This window comes from Fistularia commersonii, chromosome 35 (assembly GCF_037954325.1).
Source record: "Fistularia commersonii isolate RoL2024-O1a breed Wild chromosome 35, RoL_Fcom_v1.0, whole genome shotgun sequence".
Classification (NCBI taxonomy): Eukaryota; Metazoa; Chordata; class Actinopteri; order Syngnathiformes; family Fistulariidae; genus Fistularia; species Fistularia commersonii.
Window position 1 is genome coordinate 1,733,239 of NC_141318.1, and position 22,778 is coordinate 1,756,016.

The window sequence follows — 22,778 nt, forward strand, 5'->3', positions numbered from 1 at the left end:
TTTCGTATTCGACGCCGGGGCCGGAGGTTACGTCCGCCGTTTTTCCCGCAGCCCGTGATTCAGGTGGACAAGGTGACACCGCGGCGGGACGTGAACGGAAACACAAGCAGAAAAGCAATAACGTTGGTTGGAAAACATCCAAAGCGCAGACGGACGCGCTCGGGAATTTAGTATTCTTTGGTGTTTTGCTTATCTTTAACATTTGGACCGTCTTACCGTCTCGGCTAAAATGGAAAAATAGCATTTAAAAAAAGAAAACTCTTGTCGCTCCCGATTTGTAGAGCGGAATTCAGAAGTAAATTCGGCTTGTAATTGGAACAAGAAGTAAAGGATGATCTCAATATGACATTCTGATTGATGGAAAATGTGATTTATGAATGGGAGGTAAAAACTCATTCACACGTGTCGTGCTAATATTCTTTATTTTTATATCCTTGTTGGTGTCACAGCGTTAGCATCCTGATTATTTCTAGCGCTACTGTCACTCTGTTGTCTATTTTTATATTGTTGTTTTTTTTTTTCTTTTTTTCTATTTTTATCCTTATAGTTTGTTTTTTTTTCCCGTTTTCTTGTCTATTTTTCTCATTTTTCTTTTTGGTTGTTTATTCTGTCTCGTTGTTGACTTTTTCTATTCTGTTGTATATTTTTATCCTTGCTATTGCTTTTTTTTTCATTTTGTTGTCTTTTTTTTTTGTCTATTTTCTGTCATATTTTTTCATTCTGTTGCCTATTTTTATCCTTGTTTCGGTTGTCAATTCTCACCCTTATTGGTGTTTTTTTTTTTCCATTTTGTTGTCTATTTTTATCCTTATTATTGCTTTTTTTTCATTTTGCTGTCTATTTTTTTGTTGTCTATTTTCCTTTGTTGCTGTTTTTTTCATTCTGTTGTCTATTTTTATCCTTGTTGTTTTGGTTGTCTATTCTCACCCTTATTATTGTTTTTTTTTTCATTTTGCTGTTTATTTTTATCCTTGTGATTGTTTTTTATTCTGTTGTTTATTTTTATCTTTCTTGTAGTTTTAGTTGTCTATTCTCACCCTTATTATTGCTGGTTTTTTTTCCATTCTGTTGTCTATTTTTACATTGTGTTTTTTTTTTATTGTGTTGCCTACTTTTATCCTTCTTGTTTTTTTTGTCGTTCTGTTGTTTATTTTTATCCTTGTCTTTTTCATTCTGTTGTCTATTTTTATCCTTTTTATTGTTTTTTTTTTTTAAATTCTGTTTATTTTTATCCTTGTTGTTTTGGTTGTCTTTTCTCACCCTTATTATTGGTATTTTTTCATTTTTATCATTGTTCATTTTACTGTCTCTATTTTGCTATCTTTCAATTGTCTCTTATTTATTTTTATTTATATTTATACTCGTAGAGTACAATTTATATTTATCCTATATATGGCTAATGGTTGCCCTCAAAGGGCAACATGCAATAAAACAGTATAAATGTAACTTAATGTGATGTAAAATAAAGGGAACTATAAATCTGAATTTATGACATTCAAATCCAAAATGTTACATTTTCATTTGCATAGATGTAAAAAAAAAAAAGATGTTTACCAGTTGCTCTGTTACAACATAAATCCTTTTAAGGTTAAGATCAAACTATCCAAGCGAATAAAGAAAAATACCATCTTACACTTGTTATGACATTAATTTTGTTCAAACTTTTTTTTCTCCCGATTGAGAATAACGGAATAAGCGGATGCAACAATTGTGAACACAAACCCGTAAACACTAAAAACATTGCGACTTTTAATTCTTGGACAATTTGTGGTTTTTCTGGAAGGCTAATTTTAGCATCCTTAGCTCCGTGTTTGGTGTCAAAAAGCAGTGACAATTCAAAATAAAACTTTTTCAAATAGAAATGATTGAGAATCGAAATGTTTTGTGAAAATCAACAACTTATAAGCAGGATAAAGGTTGATAAAATATATATATGATAAATACAGTGGACCCTGGCTTTACACAAATACACTGCTGCAAAAAAAAATAACATATCTTAGACCTGAATGACTGAAATAATCTTATTAAATATTTTGTTCCGTCTGATGCGGCTCCCTGTGGCTTTTGAAAATAATCAACAAAAATTAAATTAAAATGTATGTTATTTGGTTCATTTCTAAAATGTCCTGTTTTGAAATTAATCTAAAAATATTTTTCTTTTAATATTGACATATTTATTTTAAAAATATTTTTGTCGCTCTTAATAAACAACTGTATGTGCCAGTAAAAGGATGAGCGCACAGAAAGGATATTTTTAGTTTGCTGCTGCTGAAATATGTAATTTTATTTTATTAAATTTTTCATAAATACACTTGAAAAAATAAAGGGAACACTAAAATAACACATCCGGGATCTGAATGATTTATTAAATACTTTGTTCTTTACATAGTCGAATGCGCCGACAACAAAATCATATAAAAATGATCAATGGAAATCAAATTAAATCAATTTCTTTTCTCTTTTTAGCGCAGGGGCACTGTATATATCTATATACATATATCAATATATAAATTATATTTATACTTATCATTTCTATGTCTGGATGCAAACTGGGCTTTGAGTTCCAATCAATGATTTGTGCTTTTAATCACTTCAGTGAATTAGTAATTAATAACAATTCCATGCAGATTGATCATGTATTGATCACAGCGCCTGCTGATTAATAGCCGTGTTCATTCATTTATTTCCATTTTTCTTTTTCTTTTTTTTAACTACCCTCACAATAAAATACTTTTTTTTTTTTTTTTAAATGAACAGAGGCCATTAAGAATTTAAATAATAATAAAATCATATCAAATATACTTTTTTTTTTTTTTTGGGGGGGGGGGGGTTATAAAAAATAAAATAAACACAAAAAAAAAAACAGGTTTTTGTTTAAACTGAATTGATGCGTCAGGCGTCTCAGTCAGCTTCCTCCTCTTCATCATCATCATCATCATCTTCTTCTTCTTCTTCTTCCTCCTCCTCTTCCTCCTCGTCCTCGCCGTCGCTGTCCTCCAGCAGCCGCGACTGGAGCGCCAGCCTCTGCGCCACGGCCGTTACCATGGCAGCGCCTTTCCCGCTGCCGTCCTCCGAGACGAGGAAGGTGATGTCACACTTGGGGGCGAGACGGCGCACCGTCACCTGGAGCTCCTCGCTGAAGCTGCAGGGAGGAAGAAACGTTCGGTTCGTGTCCTGGATAGCGTAGCGTGCCTGTTAGCGCTGGCGAGGTGTAATAACACAGTAATACCTGTGTAATAACACAGTAATACCTGTGTAATTACACAGTAATACCTGTGTTATTACTGTGTTCGTAACGCCAAGGTGGCGCTAGTTAGCGGATTCATGGTGACGCTCGAGCAGAGGGAAGAAGGGACGCACACGTGGAGTTGGTGAAAGGAAAGGAAGAAACGATGCACGTGAAAGACAGCTTGAAGAAAACAAATGGATGGAGGGAATTCATTATCAGGAGAAAAGAGAGAGACTGAGATAGATAGATAGATAGATAGATAGATAGATAGATAGATAGATAGATAGATAGATAGATAGATAGATAGATAGATAGGAAAGTAGACAGATGGATGGATGGATGGATGAAAGAATGAATGATTAATGAATGAATGGATGGATGGATGGATGAAGGAATGAATGAATGGATGATGGGTTTAAAAATAGACAGATTGATGGATGGATGGATGGATGATGGATGGAAAAATAGATGGATGGATGGAAAAGTAGACAGATGGATGAAAGAATGAATGAATTAATAAATTAATGAATGAATAAATTAATGAATGAATGGATGAATGAATGAATGGATGGATGGATGGAAAAATAGACGGATGGATGGAAAAGTAGACAGACGGATGGATGAATGAATAAATGAATGAATGAATGAATGAATGGATGGATGGATGGATGGAAAAATAGACGGATGGATGGAAAAGTAGACAGATGGATGGATGAATGAATAAATGAATGAATGAATGGATGGATGGATGGATGGATGGAAAAATAGACGGATGGATGGAAAAGTAGACAGATGGATGAAAGAATGAATGAATTAATAAATCAATGAATGAATAAATTAATGAATGAATGGATGAATGAATGAATGGATGGATGGATGGAAAAATAGACGGATGGATGGAAAAGTAGACAGATGGATGGATGAATGAATAAATGAATGAATGAATGAATGAATGGATGGATGGATGGATGGATGGAAAAATAGACGGATGGATGGAAAAGTAGACGGATGGATGGATGAATGAATAAATGAATGAATGGATGAATGAATGAATGGATGGATGGATGAAAGAATGAATGGATGGATGAAAGAAAGAATGAATGAATGAATGGATGAAAGAATGAATGAATGAATGGATGGATGGAAAAATAGACGGATGGATGGAAAAGTAGACAGATGGATGGATGAATGAATAAATGAATGAATGGATGGATGAAAGAATGAATGAATGGATGGATGGATAGATGGATGGATGGATGGATGGATGGATGGAAAAATAGACGGATGGATGGAAAAGTAGACAGATGGATGGATGAAAGAATGAATGAATGGATGGATGGATGGATGGATGGATGGATGGATGGAAAAATAGACGGATGGATGGAAAAGTAGACAGATGGATGGATGAATGAATAAATGAATGAATGGATGAATGAATGAATGGATGGATGGATGAATGAATGAATGGATGGATGAAAGAAAGAATGAATGAATGGATGAAAGAATGAATGAATGAATGGATGGATGGAAAAATAGACGGATGGATGGAAAAGTACAGATGGATGGATGAATGAATAAATGAATGAATGAATGGATGGATGGATGGAAAAACAGACGGATGGATGGATGAATGAAAGAATGAATGAATGGATGAAAGAATGAATGAATGGATGAAAGAATGGATGGATGGATGGATGAACGGATGTGTGTGTGTGTGTGTGTGTGTGTGTGTGTGTACTTCGGGTGCTTGGTGTAGACGGTGCCGTCCAATCCCACGCTGGTCCTGAGCCTCTCCAAGCCTCTCTGGACTCGCATGCGGTTGACGATGGTCGCCAGGCCGGCGGCGCAGAGTCGAGCCGAGCGCGACGACACGGCGTCGCAAACCTGACGCACCACGCGGACGTCCACCTCGTCCGCCTCCAGCTCCAGGTCCCGGAGGATCCTCCGGCCGTTCTCCAGGCCCACGCCAGGCCTGGACAGGAAGTGAGCGCAGCCGAACAGGAAGTAAACACCCGAGAGGGAAAGAGCTGCAGTTCCTTGAGTCGCCACTAGGGGGCGACGGCGCTCTAAAAGCACTCACTCTTCTATGATATAAGATAAGATAACAACTTTATTTATCCCGAAGCAAATTGTTGTGCCGGAGTTTCAAGCAAAAACATAACAATTATAGATAAAAGTAGGAAGGAGGGAGAATAAGAAATACAATAAAATATAAATTGTCTAGGTTAATGATTGCAATTGGAATCAAAGATGGGCGATTGTCAATAAAGTCTGTCGAAACAATAACATCAAACATCAAAAAATGACATCAAAAAATATATTTTTTTAAATTTTTCAATTTCATAGTGATATTGATAACTCCTGTGATTTCTGTGGTATAGATGAAGAACCTATATTACATTTATTTTATTACACAAGACACAAGAGGGTTTCTGCTCTTCGAATGCTATGTACTCATCCATTATTGATATGCAAATTAAAAATAAAAAAATCAGAAATGATATGAAAAGGGACAACAAAATATTAGCTTGAATAAAAAAAAGTTGTTTTTTTTTATCTGGTCATTTTTTACTATCATTTCAAATTAAAAAAAATTTGGAAATTAAAAACAAAAATAAAATTGAAAGAGACTAGGGGTTCCCAGATAATTGGCTCAAAAAGGGAACATATATAAATGTATTTATTGTAAAAAAAGGATAAAAAATGAAAGGAGAAAATTGATGCGGTACACGAACATGAGAGAAAATTAAAAATAATTAAAACAGGACTGAACTGACAAGTGACTATTTTCACCTGAAAAAATAGGAAAAGGGATGTTTAATAACGAAATCATTAGTTTGAACTTGTATTTCCACCTACTTAAATGTTATTACATATGTATAAAGCACTATTTCACAAGTCCATTCACATTAAATGGAAAACCATTCATACATTGTGCAGTTAAATGTATATTTATTTATATAAGTCAAAGGTCTGACAAGGATTGATGGGCTCTGATAGGATGTCTTTTTTTTTCTTCCTTTAGCAGTTTATGTTGCCATGGTAACACAACGACAGCGCAAGTCATTCCGCGCCCGGCCCCTCGTCAGGATGCACAATTTGATATTTATATTGCGAAACGCCACACGGTCATTTCAGGGTAGTTTCAGCGGTGTCGTGTTGCCATGGCGACGCCACAAGACGTTACCCGAAAAGCCTCCCGATCGTGAAAGTCGGCGTCGCTGTTCATCCAAGGGTTCAAATTCTCGTCTCGTTCTTCTCCGGTGGGATTTATTTAATTTCTAAAGTTGTTTTTTTTTTGAGGGGGGGGTTGCCATGGTTACTCTAAATATGACACACAGCAATTTCACGCCTTTTTGCGCCGGAACTGTTGATAAACGCTCGGTCGGGGGTTCGATCGGAGCCGCACGAGGGCTAAAAGAACGACTCGGAATACGAGCGTTTGTTAATTCGGTGAAAATCGGGCACGTGACGGTAATAACAAGGTAATAACAAGGTAATAAACTGGTGTAATAAACGTTCACTGTATTTTTTTTGGACTATAAGTCGCACTTCTTTTCAATTGGTGGCTGATCCTGAGACTTATACATTAAAATATAGAGTTTCACACTGACAAGGTGCGCTCTTGGTCCTTTAAATAAAAAATATTTAAAGAAAACTAAGAAAGATAGACCACAAAAATATTTTAATATTCATTTTTAAAAGGGGTGCGTTCAAAAATGAAGCAACTAAAATCTAAAATAAAATACATTTTAATTAAATACTCGAAAGCCGCAGGGAGACGCATCAGACGAAACAAAGTATTCAATAAGAATATTTACAGCAAGAAATATTGGAAAGATATTTTAAAAATAAATATTTTGATATTTAATATTAAGATAAAAAAAATTTAATATTAATTTTAAAACAGGACATTTAAAAAAATGAACCAACTGAAATAAAATACATTTTAATCAAATATTTGTTGATTATTTTCAAAACCCACAGGAAGCAAAATCAGACAAAACAAAGTATTCAAGAAGAACATTTAGAGCAGCAAAAAACGCCCCCGATAGGAAAATCATATTTTGCAGATTACAAGCCGCAAATAGTGAAATATGCAGCTGAAAGTTTGGAGTGGGCTAGAAACTAGTGAGGATACTCACTCAGAAGGGACACCGAGGGTGAAAAATTTGAGTTTGGTAAACGATAACTTACTGTTAATATGCTATTTGGCTAAAAGTATTGGCTCGTCCGTTCAAATGGTGGGAATCGGAATTTAACCGTACAAAAACTACACTTTGAATGTGTTGTAATGAACGACTGCAAAGAAAACGAAACGGCATTTCTGCATGCAATAAAACATTTTGAACACTGACAAAAAAAAAAAAAAAAAAAAAAAAGTTTGGTTGAAGGTTAGTTTTAAGAAAAATACTCAAGGGCTATTTAAGTCCTTCTTGTAAACTGCTCAAAAAATATTGAATATTTCAAATAAAAATATTTTAATATTTAATATTTAAACAAACTATTTTATTATTTAATATTAACATCAAATATTTCATTATTATTTTTTATCTATTATCAAAATAAAATTAGGTTAATATTACCGTATTTTCCGGACTATAAGTCGCGTTTTTTTTCATAATTTGGTGGGGGGGTGCGACTTATACTCTGGAGCGACTTATGTGTGGAATTTTAAACACATTATTACCGTGCCACTTTTGTGGAAGTTATTGAATGGATGGAAAAAGCATGGGACCGAAACCGTTCTGGCAGGATTCAGAAAGGTTGGAATAGTTGGAACCGGAAGTGACGACGAGTCTGACGGAAGTGACGTAGAAGAGGAAGCGCCGCATCTTCTACCTCCGGAGTTAGCGGAGTTGATGAGAAGTGACACCGAGGATGAAGATTACATGAGATTTTAGTTATCGGGTATTTGGAGTGACACGGATGGTTTTCTTATAATGTTATTTATGCTAGAGTTATCGGAATAACTGTTAGTATGTTATGTTAACGTACCGAGCACTTTCTCAGTTGTGTCATGTAATGTAAGCATAGCGCTCAGCCTGTTGTTGCCTCTATTCTATTTTTATTTTAAATTGTTCGCCATTAAAATATTAAATGACATGTCTGTTCTTGTTGTTGTATTTTATTAAATAACCCCCCCCCATAATGCGACTTATACTCCAGTGCGACTAATGTATGTTTTTTTTCGTTCTTTATTATGCATTTTTGGCTGGTGCGACGTATAGTCCGAAAAATACGGTAAAACGTTTTATTTTGATGTTACAAGATCGCCACCATCTTCAAATTTAAAATGCCATTTTTAAGGTTCACCTAGCAAATCAGCTCGGACATTAAACTGTAACTTGCCTTTCAAAGTGAAATGTCAAATATACCCTCAAAAAATGCGGTTTATAGTCCCTATGTTTTGTTTCTTTCTTTTATGCATTTTTCGGCTGGTGCGTCTTATACTCCGGAGCGACTTATAGCCCGGGAACGGCGGTGAAAACTCACTCTTCGATGTTGGAGATGAAGCAGGTCTCAAAGGCCCCGGGCGTCAGCAGCGATTGGGACGGCCGTCCCTTGAACAGCAGCCCGTCCTGGGTCATCTTCACCAGCACCAGACGCACGATTTCCCCCAGATACATGCCGCTGATCATCTTCTCGAACCTGCGACCAACGCACACGTGCGATCGGGAGCTTTACAATGCTTTATAAGGCGCCAATGCTAATGCTAATGCTAATGCTAATGCTAATGCTAATGCTAATGCTAATGCTAATGCTAATGCTAATGGGGTCGCGCGATAAAAGGGGGGAGGCTCTCCGGACCCACGTGTGCACGCCTGGGTTGATGGACGTGGTGTCCACCTCCACGTCGAACTCGGTCTGGATGTCCTTCAAGGATCCGTCGTCTCCGAAGCCGCCCCACTCCGTGTTGATGCACATGCGTCCGTCTTCGCCCTCCACACGCTTCACGTTCCTCATCTCCTCCATGTAGCAGGCGTTGGTGCCCGTCCCTGAGGACGCGGAAACGGGGTCAGGGGTCAGGGTTCGGGCCAATGGCGGGGTCGCAATGTTGCAAAAGGTCGCAAGGAAGTGGTTGAAGGTCAAAGGTCACTGTGATAACAGGATGGTGACGATACTTGCGAGTATTTACTTACATGGTGGTTGTATACTAAGAATAAGAATAAGAACAACTTTATTTATGCCGTGGGAAATTGCTGTGCCAGAGTTTCAAGAGTGGGAAATTGTATAAACAGTATAAAAAAGGGGAGACAATAAGAAATACAAATAAAAATGTAAAGCGTCAAATAAAACTGACAAATACATTTTTGTTATTTAAAATATATAGATTTTTATTATTTTAAATAAAAACTACTACTACTTATAATAATTATCACAGTGATGATGAAGTTGATTTTTTAAAAATTTTATTTTAAAAATATATTATATAATTTAAATGAAAAAAAAATTATATATATAATCACATTTATTTATTATTTTAATTGCAACTAATTATAAAGAAATTGTTTTTTTTAATGTTTATTTTATTCAAAAATATTTATTTATTATTTTTAACTTTCAATTATGATTTGTTGAAAATAATAACAACTAGCAATCATAATTATAATGAAAATCATCATAATGTTATTTATCATGAAAATAATATTAGCAATAATAATATTATGATATTGAAACTAATAATCATGATCCTAATAATAAAAATGAAGGTGGAAGTAATAGCAGCAGGAATATAATAACAATAATACAGTAATAATGATGACGACAATCATTATTATTATTATTATGTCGATAGTGACAATTGTAACAATAATGAAAATAATCAAAATACTGATGAAGACATGAAGATGATAATAATAATGTTGATGTAACAAAGCTAATAATTATAGTAATGATGATAAATACAGATGATGATGAGAATAATACTGGTGATGATTATGACAAAAATGTAATCATGATAATAATGACAATAATATTAATTATAATAATGAGGGTGACAATGACGATAATAATGAAAATAACAAAAAAGCTAATGATGATGCTAACAATACTGATGATGATTATGAAAATAATGATAATAATAGTAAGGATGATGATGATAATAATAATAATGTTGATGTGACAATGATAATAATAATAATTAAAATGATAATGATCATGATGACCAAAGTAATGACAATTCTAATCCTGATAATAATAACACTAATAATAATCATGATACCAATAATGGCAAAAACAATGACGATGCAGGTGACAATAATGATAATAAAAATAATAATAATTAACTAATATTATCATTATTACTCCGTCTGCGTGGTCTGCGACCTCCGGAAATGTAACCAAACATTCAAACATCCAAAGCGTCCGTCCGGTTCTACTGACCGATGATCACGCCGACCTCGCAGCTCTGGTCCCTGTAGCCGCAGCTCATCATGGTTCCCACCGTGTCGTTCACCATGGCAACCGAGCCGATGTTGTACTCCTGAGGGCAAACCAACTTCTCAGAACTCCAGGAACTTCAGACACCGGGTCACATGACCACACACACACACACACACACACACACTGACCCCTCTCCTCTGGACGGCCTCCTTCAGCAGCTTCACCACGTCCTGCCCTTCCACGCCGGAGCAGGTGAAGCCTTTGGTCCAGTGGATCAGGATGCACTGGGTCGGGGAGAACCTTCCACTTTAGCCTCCATCTGCTCTTACGTAGGTGTGTGAGTGTGTGTGTGAGTGTGTGTGACCTTGTCGATCTCTTTCTGCTCACAGGGGAAGGAGAAGGTGAAGCCCAAGGGGAGGGTCTGTCCCTTCAGACCCTGGGAGTCGAAGAACTGCCCGAGACAGGCGGCGAGGTGGTCGAACAGCTGGAAGAAGAGGAAGGGAGGTATTACTGCGAGAAGTGACCTGCAATCAGGGGAGGCAGGAAAGGCCGTGCCTCACTTGCGAAATCTTGGAAAGAAAAAAAAAAAAAAAGGTTGTCGAGGTTGAGGTTCTTTTTTGGAGAGGAGGTCAAAGAAGCCAGACTGAGATGGTTGGGTCATGTAGAGGAGGGAGAGTGAATAGCAGTTGTAGTCAGGGGAGGCAGGAGAGGCCGTGCCTCACTTGCCAATCTTGGAAAGAAATAAATGTCAAATGAAAAAAAGAAAGACCTTAGAACACTTTATAGCCTTGACTTTGACACTTTATAGTTTTATTTGTGTTTCTCATTCTCCCCCCTTTTTTTTTTTTTACTTTTTATACAATTTCCTACTATTATTTATTATTGTTATGTTTTACCCGAAACTCTGGCACAACAATTTCCTTTGGGATAAATAAAGTTGTTCTTATTCTTATATTTATGAGCGATTTGCACAATGAACGGCATTCGCCATTTAACTTCACCAGTTTTTTTATTCAAAATGGCTGGATTTTCACATTTACTGTTCAAAGAGAAGAGACATGCGGTGAGGCAGCAGAGTGCTGAGCCTCACATTTTGCTATATGTTTGCAGATGACATTGTGATATGTAGCGAGAGCAGGGAATGGGTTGAGGAACATCTAGAGAGGTGGAGGTATGCTCTGGAAAGGAGAGGAATAAAGGTTAGTCGCAGCAAGACGGAATATATGTGTGTGAATGCGAGGAACCCGGGTGGAACGCTGAGGCTACAGGGAGTGGAGATCAAGAACTCAGAGGATTTCAGGTACTTGGGGTCAACAGAGTGTGTGGAAAAGATGTGAAGAAATTGGTTCAAGCAGGTCGGAAGGGGTGGAGAAAGGTGGACAAGACAGCGATGCTTTATGGTCTAGAAACAGTGACAATGACCGAAAAACAGGAGGAAGTACTGGAGGTTGCAGAGATGAAGATGTGGAGGTTCTCTTTGGGAGTGACCAGGATGGATAGGATCAGGAATGAGTCCATCAGAGGAACAGCACATGTTATGTGTTTTGGAAAGAAGGTCAGAGAAGCCAGACTGAGATGGTTGGGTCATGGACAGACGAGGGAGAGTGGATATATTGGTAGACGGATGCTGGAATTAGAGGTCTAGAGGAAGACCAAAGAGGAGATTTATGGATGTTGTGAGAGAGGATATGAAGTTAGTTGGTGTGAGAGAGGAGGATACAGTGAACAGGGTTAGATGGAGAAGGTTGATTTGCCGTGGAGACCCTTGAAGGGAAAAGCCCAAAGGAGAGGACTTTGTCACAGGGGTGCAGGACATGTATGACTGAGACAGTTTGGATCTGAACACTCCTTTGTTCATGTCCAATCCATGGTGAAGGGAATAGAAGGGGTGCTAAGTGAGGCACGCGGTCCTCCTGCCTCATGCTCGGAGGAACTCATGATTCCAGGGACTCTTCTTGCGACTCCTCGACTCCAGACGTAAACCTACCGCACGTCACCGACTGCGAGCGTGTACTCAGCTCCCTGAAAACTATAAAAACGCAGACGGGGCTTCAGGATGTTCAATTCACGGCCGGCTTCCTGAGGAAATCCCTCAACGTTCTGTTACAAAGCCTCCCCGCTGGGGGAAGATGGTGTTTATATGGCAATGACGGGATATTTAAATAAAACAGCTAAAAAAAAAGTGGACTAAAACTGTTATTACATATAAGTACACTGTTATCCACGTGTAATAACGCGCCTCGAACCTGCTCTCCGCTGCCCAGCATGATCTCCTGCGGGATGCTGCAGCTCTGGCTGTCCATCTTCACCACCCTCTGCTCCTCCTCCAGCATCCTCACGTGCAGCACGCGGAAGTTGGTGCCGCCGAGGTCCAAAGCCAGGAAGTCACCCGTCTCTGCAAGGGGGAGGAGACAATCAGGCTAGCTAGCTAGCTCGCTAACTAAATATCTATCTATCTATCTATCTATCTATCTAATTTGCTATCTATCTATCTATCTATCTATCTAATTTGCTATCTATCTATCTATCTATCTATCTATCTAGCTAAATAGCTAATTTTCTATCTATCTATCTATCTATCTATCTATCTATCTATCTATCTATCTATCTAGCTAATTTTCTATCTATCTATCTATCTATCTATCTATCTATCTAAATAGCTAATTTTCTATCTATCTATCTATCTATCTATCTATCTATCTATCTATCTATCTAAATAGCTAATTTTCTATCTATCTATCTATCTATCTATCTATCTATCTATCTATCTATCTATCTAAATAGCTAATTTTCTATCTATCTATCTATCTATCTATCTAGCTAGCTAGCTAAATAGCTAATTTTCTATCTATCTATCTATCTATCTATCTATCTATCTATCTATCTATCTATCTATCTATCTATCTATCGATCTGTGTGTAATAAAGTCCGGTAAACGTAAAGTTGTTCCTTCCCTTTGAACCATTTGCCTACACTTCTATCCTTTATCTGTGTATGTATGTGTGTGTGTGTGTGTGTGTCTGTGTGTGTTTGTCTGTCTGTGTGTGTGTGCACATTTGTGTATTTGTGAGTGTCTCTGTGTGTGTCTGTGGCTGTGTGTGTGTGTGTCTCTAGGTATGGCTTTGTGTGTGTGTATCTGTGTCTGTCTGTGTGTGGGTGTGTGCATTTTTGTATCTGTGTGGTTCTTTGTGTGTGTGTCTGTGTCTGCATGTGTGTGTCTATGTATGTCTGCGTGTGTATGTGTGTGTTTGTGAGTATAGCTGTGTATGTATGTATGTGTTTGTGTGTGTATATCTGTGTGTGTGTGTGTGTGTGTGTATCTGTGTGTGTCTCCGTATGTGTCTGTGAGTGTGTGTGTGTATCTGTGTGTGTCTCTGTATGTGTGTGTGTGTGTGTGTATCTGTGTCTGCGTGTATGTGTCTTTGTATGTCTGCATGTATGTGTGTGTGTGTGTGTGTGTGTGAATCTGTGTGTGTATTTGTGTATGTTTGTGTCGGTGTGTGTGTGTGTGTGTGTGTGTGTGTGTATCTGTGTGTCTCTGCATGCATGTGTGTGTGTGTGTGTATCTGTGGTGTGTGTGTGTGTGTGTCTGTGTGTGTGTCTGTGTGTGCATCTGTGTGTGCATTAGTGTGTGTGTATTTGTGTATCTGTGTGTGTCTTTGTGTGTGTGTGTGTCTATTTATGTCTGTGTGTGTGTGTGTGTGTGTGTATATCTATGTGTTTATCTGTGTGTGTGTGTGTGTGTTTTTATCAGTATGTGTATGTATGTGTGTGTGTGTGTATTTGTGTATCTGTGTGTGTCTTTGTGTGTGTGTGTGTGTGTGTGTGTGTGTCTTAGTATGTCTTTTTGTGTGTGTATATCCGTGTGTTTATCTGTGTGTGTGTGTGTGGGGGGTATATCTGTGTTAGTATGTAAGTGTGTGTGTGTGTATATCCGTTTATTTGTGTATGTTTGTGTCGGTGTGTGTATGTGTGTGTATGTGTGTGTCTCTGTATGTATGTGTGTGTGCGTGTATCTGTGGTGTGTGTGTGTGTGTGTGTGTGTGTGTGTGTGCATCTGTGTGTGTATGTGTGTGTGTATTTGTGTATCTGTGTGTGTCTTTGTGTGTGTGTGTGTGTGTCTATGTATGTTTGTGTGTGTGTGTGGATATCTGTGTGTTTATCTGTGTGTGTGTGTGTGTGTGTTTTTATCAGTATGTGTATGTATTTGTGTATCTGTGTGTGTCTGTGTGTGTGTGTCTGTCTTTGTATGTCTTTTTGTGTGTGTATATCTGTGTGTGTGTGTGTGTGTGTGTGTGTGTGTGTGTGTACCGGTGCCGTCAGGCGTGGCTCTGACGAAGGTGGGCAGCATCTTGACGGCAGCCCTCTGGTGTGAGTGTTTCCCCAAACCGCGCTGGAAGTCCTTCTTCAGGCGAGCAGAGATTTGCTGCAGCGTCTCCAGCGAGAGGCTGAAGCCTCGCAGGAACGTGCGCACCTGCAGGGACGCACGTGGAAACAAACACTGAGAAGTTATTATTGATCAGAAATGATCGCCGTGTGTGTGACGACACCGATCGCGTTCACGATTTGTCACGTTAATCATCGAAAATGATTCGACAAGCTGGGAAACGGAGAAATATCAACGTGCAGTTTTTAACATTTTTAAATTATGAGTAAATAATACAACAACGCGAAATGTCAAAACATGCACGACGTTCTAACATGTTTGCATAAACTACCCTTCAAATTAAAAAAAAAAAAAATCATAATAACATAATATAATAAGATAACAAATAACAGCAGTGCTATCTCTTCCTCTTTCACAGCTCATGTGACACATTTTCCTTTTTGTTTTTTTTTCCATATTGTCATTTTCAAATTTCCACCGATGCAAGTGTGGTTTAGGGAAAAAAAAAACAACAAAGAATTGCAAAAAAAGAAAAGAAATAACCACTCACTCTGAAAATAAACATGGACGTGAAAGGAGAAAGCGAATGAAGTTGCATTGACGGCATTTGGCCACTAGATGGCGGTATTTCCCCGCCGCACAGGAAACATGAAGCAGAAACAGGAAGTGGATAAATCTGTGATTCTGAAACAACATTTTCTAAACAAGCATCACAGAGGGACGCTTCATTCATTAAATAAAGGGAGATATAACTTTGCATACTACAATATACAACTGTAGTATATCAGCGAATCAACCTTCTCCATATAACCCTATATCCTCCTCTCTCACGATATCCATCAATCTTCTCTTTGGTCTTCCTCTAGACCTCCTGCCTAGCAGCTCCACCTCCTTCAGCACCCTTCTACCCAGATCTTCACCATGGTTTGGACAGAGGAGTATCCAAACCGTCTCAGTCAACACTTTGTCTCGGTCATACATGTCTTGCACCCCTGTGACAAAGTCTTCTCTTCCTTTGGGCTTTTCCCTTCAGGGGTCTCCACAGCCAATCAATCATCTCCGTCTAACCTTATTCTCTGTATCCTCCTCTCTCACACCAACTACCTTCATATCCTCTCTCACGATATCCATCAATCTTCTCTTTGGTCTTCCTCTAGAACTCCAATTCCAGTATCCATCTACCAATATATCCACTCTCCCCTGTCTGTACATGACCCAACCATCTCAGTCTGGCTTCTCTGGCCTTCTCTTCAAAAAAGAACCTCAACATCGACAGTATAATATTAGGAGTTACTGTGTTCCAGTGACTTGCAGTCGGGGGAGGCAGGGGAGGCCGTGCCTCACTTGCCAATCTTGGAAAGAAAAAAAATGTCAAATGACCAAAAAATAAATAAATAAATAAATGGTTCTATTTATCAGTGATTTTCACTGTAAAGGTATTTTTCATTTAAAATTGTAAGTTCTTTATTTGAAATAACTGGATTTTCACATTTACCATCAAAATACTAAGAAGACACATGCGGTGAGGCTGCAGACTGTTGAGCCTAAACATAGATTGTACAATGACTCACACCATATTACTGTCTCTATCAAAATGTTTCAACACTTTTGCTACAGTGGGGCAAACAATTGTGCAAGTTCTCATCCTTAAAAAGATGAGAGAGGCCTGTAATTTTCATCATAGGCACACTTTAATTATAAGAGACAGAATAAGAAAAAGAATCAAAGAATTTATTTGCAAATTATGGTGGAAAATAAGTATTTGGTCACCTACAAACAACCAAGATTTCTGTCTCTCACAGCCCTGTAACTTCTTTTGTAAGTGGCACCTTAGTCCTCCATAGGTTACCTGTATGACTGGCACCTGTTTGAACTGGTTATCAGAATAAAAGACACCTGTGCACAACCTCAAACAGTCACACTCCAAACTCCACTTTGGCCAAGACCAAAGAGCTGTCAAAGGACACCAGAAACTGCTGGGGAGACTGAATCTGCAGTTGGTAAGCAACTTGGTGAGAAGGAATCAACTGTGGGAGCAATTATTAGAAAATGGAAGACATACATGACCACTGATAATCTCCCTCCATCTGGGGCTCCATGCCAGATCTCTCCCCATGGGGTCAAAATGATCACAAGAACGGTGACAGAAAATCCCAGAACCACACACCTGGACCTAGTGAATAACCTGCAGAGAGCTGGGACCAAAGTAACAAAGGCTAGCATCAGTAACACACTACGCTGCCAGGGACTCAAATCCTGCAGTGCCAGACGTGTCCCCCCGCTTAAGACAGTACATGTCCTGCCCCTTCTGGCGTTTGCTAGAGAGCATTTGGAGGATCCAGAAGAGGACTGGGAGAATGTCCTCCGGTCAGATGAAACTAAAAATAGAACTCTGGCAAAAACTCAACTTGTTGTGTTTGGAGGAGAAAGAATGCGGAGTTGCATCCGAATAGCAGCATACCTACTGTGAAGCATGGTGGTGTTTTTCTGCAAAGGTACCAGGACGACTGATCTGCGAAGGAAAGGGGCCATGTATCGTGAGTTTTGGAGTGAAAACCTCAGCAAGGGCAGTGAAGATGAATCGCGGCTTGGTCTTTCAGCATGACAAAGATCCCAAACACAACACCCAGGCAACAAAAGAGTGACTTTGTAAGAGGCATTTTAAGGTCCTGGAGTAGCCTAGCCAGTCTCTAGATCTCAACCCCATAGAAAATCTTTGGAGGGAATTGAAAACAGGCCTCCATCATCTTTTTAAGAGAGAGAACTTGCACAATTGGTGTCTACTTTTTTACCCCACTGTATAAGAACTACATTCCCAATGTACAGTGGTTTTTTTTTTGGGTCAACAACTGTAGTTTCTTGTGCAGAGCGATCATGAAAAAGAGCCACAAAGTGAGGCAGGCGGTTGTCCTGCCTCACGGAAGTCAGTGCCTCACAAGCCATGAACTTTAGTGCACGTCACTGCTGTGTCCTCCTGAAGAGGGTGATTCATTTCCTTCTTTTGAGGGTGAACATCCTTTTAGGAAAATACTACAGCGTGCACGTTCAGATCCTCCCGCTCCAGTAAAAGCCACTGTGCACGTGAAGAAACACATTGCTGTACTCCAAGTATTGCTCTTGTTCGCCGCTAGCCGCAACCTTTGCAGCTTTATACTGATTTTACCGTTTATATATTGCCATATTGTTTAGATACTGATTATATATATAGTTTACACTGTTTATTGTTTAATTCTTCTATTTTTGATCTTTGCAATAAATTCCGTCGTGTTTTCCGGTGTCATGTTTTTAACTGCTCAATTGAAAATTCAATCGGAAAAATCTGCAAAATATTCAAGCGGGCATGAATAAAATCCAATAAAAACAATAATAATAATAATAATAATATGTTTATAAATAGAATGGGTAAAAACACATTCCAGAGTGTGTGGGTCTCAGTTAACGGTGTGTTTTTTTTCTTTTATTCAGAGGCAGGAAAAGGCCGGGCGGGTTGTGATCCTCTGGAGGCGACGACGACAACACGCTTCACTTCCTGCTTCCACTCAGAGATGGAAAAAAAAAAAAAAACACGAGAAGGGAATTAGGCTAGAGTGGCGGTTGGTGTTAAAAAATAAAAATATAAATTAATTTATAGGCCCACAGAGGAACAGAAGTGAAATAAAGGTGGTTTACATAGTCAAGCTACACAAATTCAAGGTTGGTAGACGAGCAGCAACTTCCTGTTTGTAAAAATAAAAGTCCCTTTTTGGAAAATAAAAGTAAAGTGTGCCTTTTTTTCTGTTAACTTAGCCGGAAAAAACACCCACATGTTCTGATTATTTTTTGATAAAGTAATGTAATGTAAAAATGTAATAAATTAAACTTAATTTTATGAAAGTAGATCAAAGTTAAATACAGTTAAATCAAGTAAAACCATTTGAAAGTTAAGTTCATAATTCATTACAAAACAAATATCTCTGAAGGTTGGAAAAAACTACCATTTTATGAAAACAACTTTATTATATTCGTGTTCATTAATTGTTTCCAGCGCATTAAAGGAAATGTAACTGACGTTTTTCTGAAAAGAAAACATTATTATTCATTTCCACCCTATTTATCTTTAATCTACAGACGATCTACGGAAAGACCTCAGCAAAGATCAATGTTTCGTCTTCCTCCTCACACACACACACACACACGCACACACACACACACACTAGTTCCAGCTTCAGCTTTATCTCAATGAAGATGTTGATTTCAACACAGCGGACTGGTTTTCATCAGAGCCTTAGCAGCATTTCCACACTTTTACCAACCGCATGGCGCACACACACACACTTACACACACACACACACACACACACTTACACACACACGCTTGCTCAAAGCGAGTTTCAGCAGGAGTAACGTTGGAAAGGAAGGTAAATGATGATATGTTGATGTATTTATCAGATCTTCCCCAAAGCCGTCAGTTTTAAATCTTCTCCTTTGGAATTCCAAATTCGCCTACAAATAAAAATTCCTGTATTCTTTTACTGATCCAATAAGTGTCTCTGCATTGAGGCCTACATGTGGTAGCAAGTATCGGCACGAACCCGGAAGCTTTAATTTGAAACTAAACCTGAGAGCAGCACTTCCTGTTTGGGGTTTGCGGTTGTTCCCTTTCTTCCAAAGCACAACCTCCATCCTCAACCATCAGTCCACCCTGGTGACACAACCGGGGTGACCTCCGTGGTTCGGTGCTAGGCCACCTCCCCTTCCCCCTGGGACACGTTGTCCGCCCCCGTGGACTTAAGGTTCACAGTTACGCCGATGACGCACAGCTGTACATCACCAAATCCATCACCCCTTCACCAACCGCCCACCTGACGTCCCCTGGGAGGACGGTACCTTCTTGGAACTCCTCATCGGGTTTACTCCCACGGACACATCGATGGGAGTCACAGTGGACTCCACCCTCTCCTTCAAATCCCACATCGGCAACATCGCCTCTTCCACCTCTGCTATCGTCTGCAGTACAAGGAACCGACGAACCCCTCCAATAACCTGGCCCGCCTTCTACCTCACTGACCTTCTCCACCGCCGTTCCCTCGCCTGCCATCTCCAACCTCCTGTCGGCCCATCAGCAGACCCTAGAGCCAAGACGGTGGGGCGCCGCTGCCCCGATACCCTCTTCCAAACTCCAAATCACAACTCCAAAAAAAGCACTGACGGCAAAACAGCAAAGATTGCACTGAGGGACTTGGACAGAGAAAGAGCCAAGACGGTCGGACCTAACCAGGGCCCGTTGCTTCGTGGAGAGAGCTAGCACCCCGCTGTTAGAGGACAATATAGGCATACAAGTTCTTGCAGGGGTCCAAGTAACTGACCTGATGGGGCGTAGCAGAGCACATTGACGGTCTACAGCTGATACGTGAAACCAAATGAACATACGCAAGACCCTTGAGAACTAGTAGATGGGTATTTTAGCAGACTTAAGGCTGCTTTGGGTTGCAATAGCATCATAGGCCCTCCTTTTCCTTGCCTAGATGATGAGCCCTTTGCCCGACAGCTGAAAACTGGCTAGACGAGAGACTCTGGCTATGCAAAGAAGCGTCGAGTAGATTACCAGAGTTGCCCACTTGCTGCTACCGTAGCGTACGCGTGTCGTGCTGAAAGACATTTATCACAAAAGATGGAATAAAAGAAAAAGAATACTCTAGACCCACTCCTGTCTGGAATTACTGCCAATGACATCTTCTTCTGAGGAAGTGGCCAAGAGGACAAGATGTGGGAGGGGCAGAGGAAGATCGAGGAGGTCCTACAGTGCCAAAAGATTGAGTAAGATGCAATTGTGGGCAACATGGGCACTGCACTGGGCAAGAGATTGCCCTAATCTACACTACGTCAGCGGGGGAGAGGGTTGGGGTAAAGGCCCAACAAGCAGACAGCATGCTAAGATGCTAGCATGACTTGCACCCATGTGTATCCTATATTTGCTCTGCTTATATCAACCAATTACAGGTGCAGCTCCTTAAAACTGGGAAAGTGGCACAATGGTCCTTTGTGTTTGTTGTTAAAATGCACGATAACCTTATAAGATGGAGACGTAATGGCACACCAGGGTACTTGAGTGGGTATTGGAGTAACTGTGAGGGGTGGAGGGGCTACATTCAAACTCCTGCATTCCCAGGATTGGTTGCAAAGATGGAACCAGATCGGCGTCTTCTACATGAGGACTGGGATCGATGATTCGCAACGGGTGGGAACGATCGCGAGGTTAGCACCAGAGTAGCCACTGCCAGCTAGTTCCAGAACTTCAGGGAGGAGCCATACATGTACCACACTTGAGTCCTACTTGTTCCTCCATATAAAGGCACATAGATGGGACACTTGGCCTCATCTTCTTCCTCTTCGCATCTGAACCCCAGCTAGGAATCGTCTGATGCGTCCTTCAACATCTTGCGCGACCTCCTTCAGGTTCGTTTTTCCCGGGCATGTCGGCTCAGGCCTGAACTAGCCGCCCTCCCCGCCCAACCCTCCCTTCCCGTTCCAGCTTCTCCTGTCAGCACACGATCTACCCCGACTTCATTCTTCCACCGTGACTCCATCTGCAACCTCTGCCAATCGTAACATTTATCTGATAAACAGCAAACACCAGCAGGCGTGTCCGGGATTGAGATAAATACAAATATTCAGCAACGTGTCAGGGTTTTAACCTCAACTAAAGACATCCAACCATTCACACCTACGGACAATCGGGAGTCCGTAGAGTGTTTTTGGACTGGAGACCGAAGAGAGAACCCAGGCAGGCAGGAGGACACGTGTCGGAGCTACCGTACCTTACTGAGCGTGTCCGGAGGGATGCCGTCCGTCTGCGGCCACCTGGAGAACTCCTGGTTCATCCTGGCCCTTTTGGAAAGACGGCCGCTGCCCTGGACCTGCGCCTTGTTATTCATCTGGACCACGGAGGGTTGACCAAACGTCAGCAGGAGAAGGGAGTCGAAGAAAAAGGTACGAGTACAGGAAACCCAAAGCCTGAAAGGAACCCCCGTACCTTGCAGAAGCTAGTTAGGAGCTAAGGAAGAGTCCAGGAAACGAGTCCAGGAGACGATGCAGGGTTTTAAAACGTGCTTTCCAGAATGTGTTCTCCGCCGTCTGGAGGTTTCGCAACGCGCTCCACCACGATCGTGAGTCGCTCTGGATGTGTGACAAAATTCCACTCCGCCCTAAACGGAGAGAAGAAAAAAAAAAAAAAAAAAAAAAAGAGCGAGAATAAAACGGATGCCGGTTGTGAGTCGGGCCACACCTGCAAAGGAGGGAAGAGGAAAAATAAAAAAAAAGAGATGTTTCTAGATCTCTAAGAATTGAGTGGACGGGAGATAGAGCGAGAGCAGGAAGGAAAGAGGTATTTCAGTTTCCTGGATGGGGAAACCTACCAGACCAGTTGGAAGGAGAACAAATAAACAAAAACAAACTTAAAGGTTCCAGCTGTCGGCTGAGGCGTTCAGGTTCGCATCTGGAGTCGGGAAAAAAAAAAACACGACGGAGTTGGCATCTGGGAAGTGGGACTTCCCTCTCCTCCACCTTCACGTTGTTTTACTCTTTTAAAACTCTCTTTTATATGTTCCTGCTGTGCACTTTGCACGCAAATAAATGCTGCCTGCGTCGGGGCACCTTTTCCTGGAGAAAAAAAAATCACATTAACAATAATAATAATAATAACATTTTTTTTGTGACGTCAGAAATACCCTGCTGTCGATTGACTAATTAAGAAAAACAAAAATGGATGTGGCACCGCTTGTATGTGGCAAAAAGTAC

The 22,778-nt window shown here is 40.0% G+C and overlaps 1 protein-coding gene across 1 annotated transcript; it reads right to left on the reverse strand.

The window, feature by feature from the left end:
• Positions 1–2,345: 2,345 nt before the first annotated feature.
• LOC147213702 (hexokinase-4-like) lies at positions 2,346–22,300 on the reverse strand. The gene is made up of 11 exons (XM_086142179.1): positions 22,015–22,300; positions 21,800–21,916; positions 14,927–15,089; positions 12,862–13,010; positions 10,980–11,099; positions 10,804–10,899; positions 10,616–10,715; positions 9,045–9,228; positions 8,726–8,881; positions 4,968–5,201; positions 2,346–3,142 (listed from the first exon to the last, which is right to left on the reverse strand). Exons 2-11 carry the CDS (start codon positions 21,914–21,916, stop codon positions 2,902–2,904), a joined length of 1,560 nt encoding a protein of 519 aa, XP_085998305.1. The 5' UTR covers positions 22,015–22,300; the 3' UTR covers positions 2,346–2,901.
• Positions 22,301–22,778: the final 478 nt, after the last annotated feature.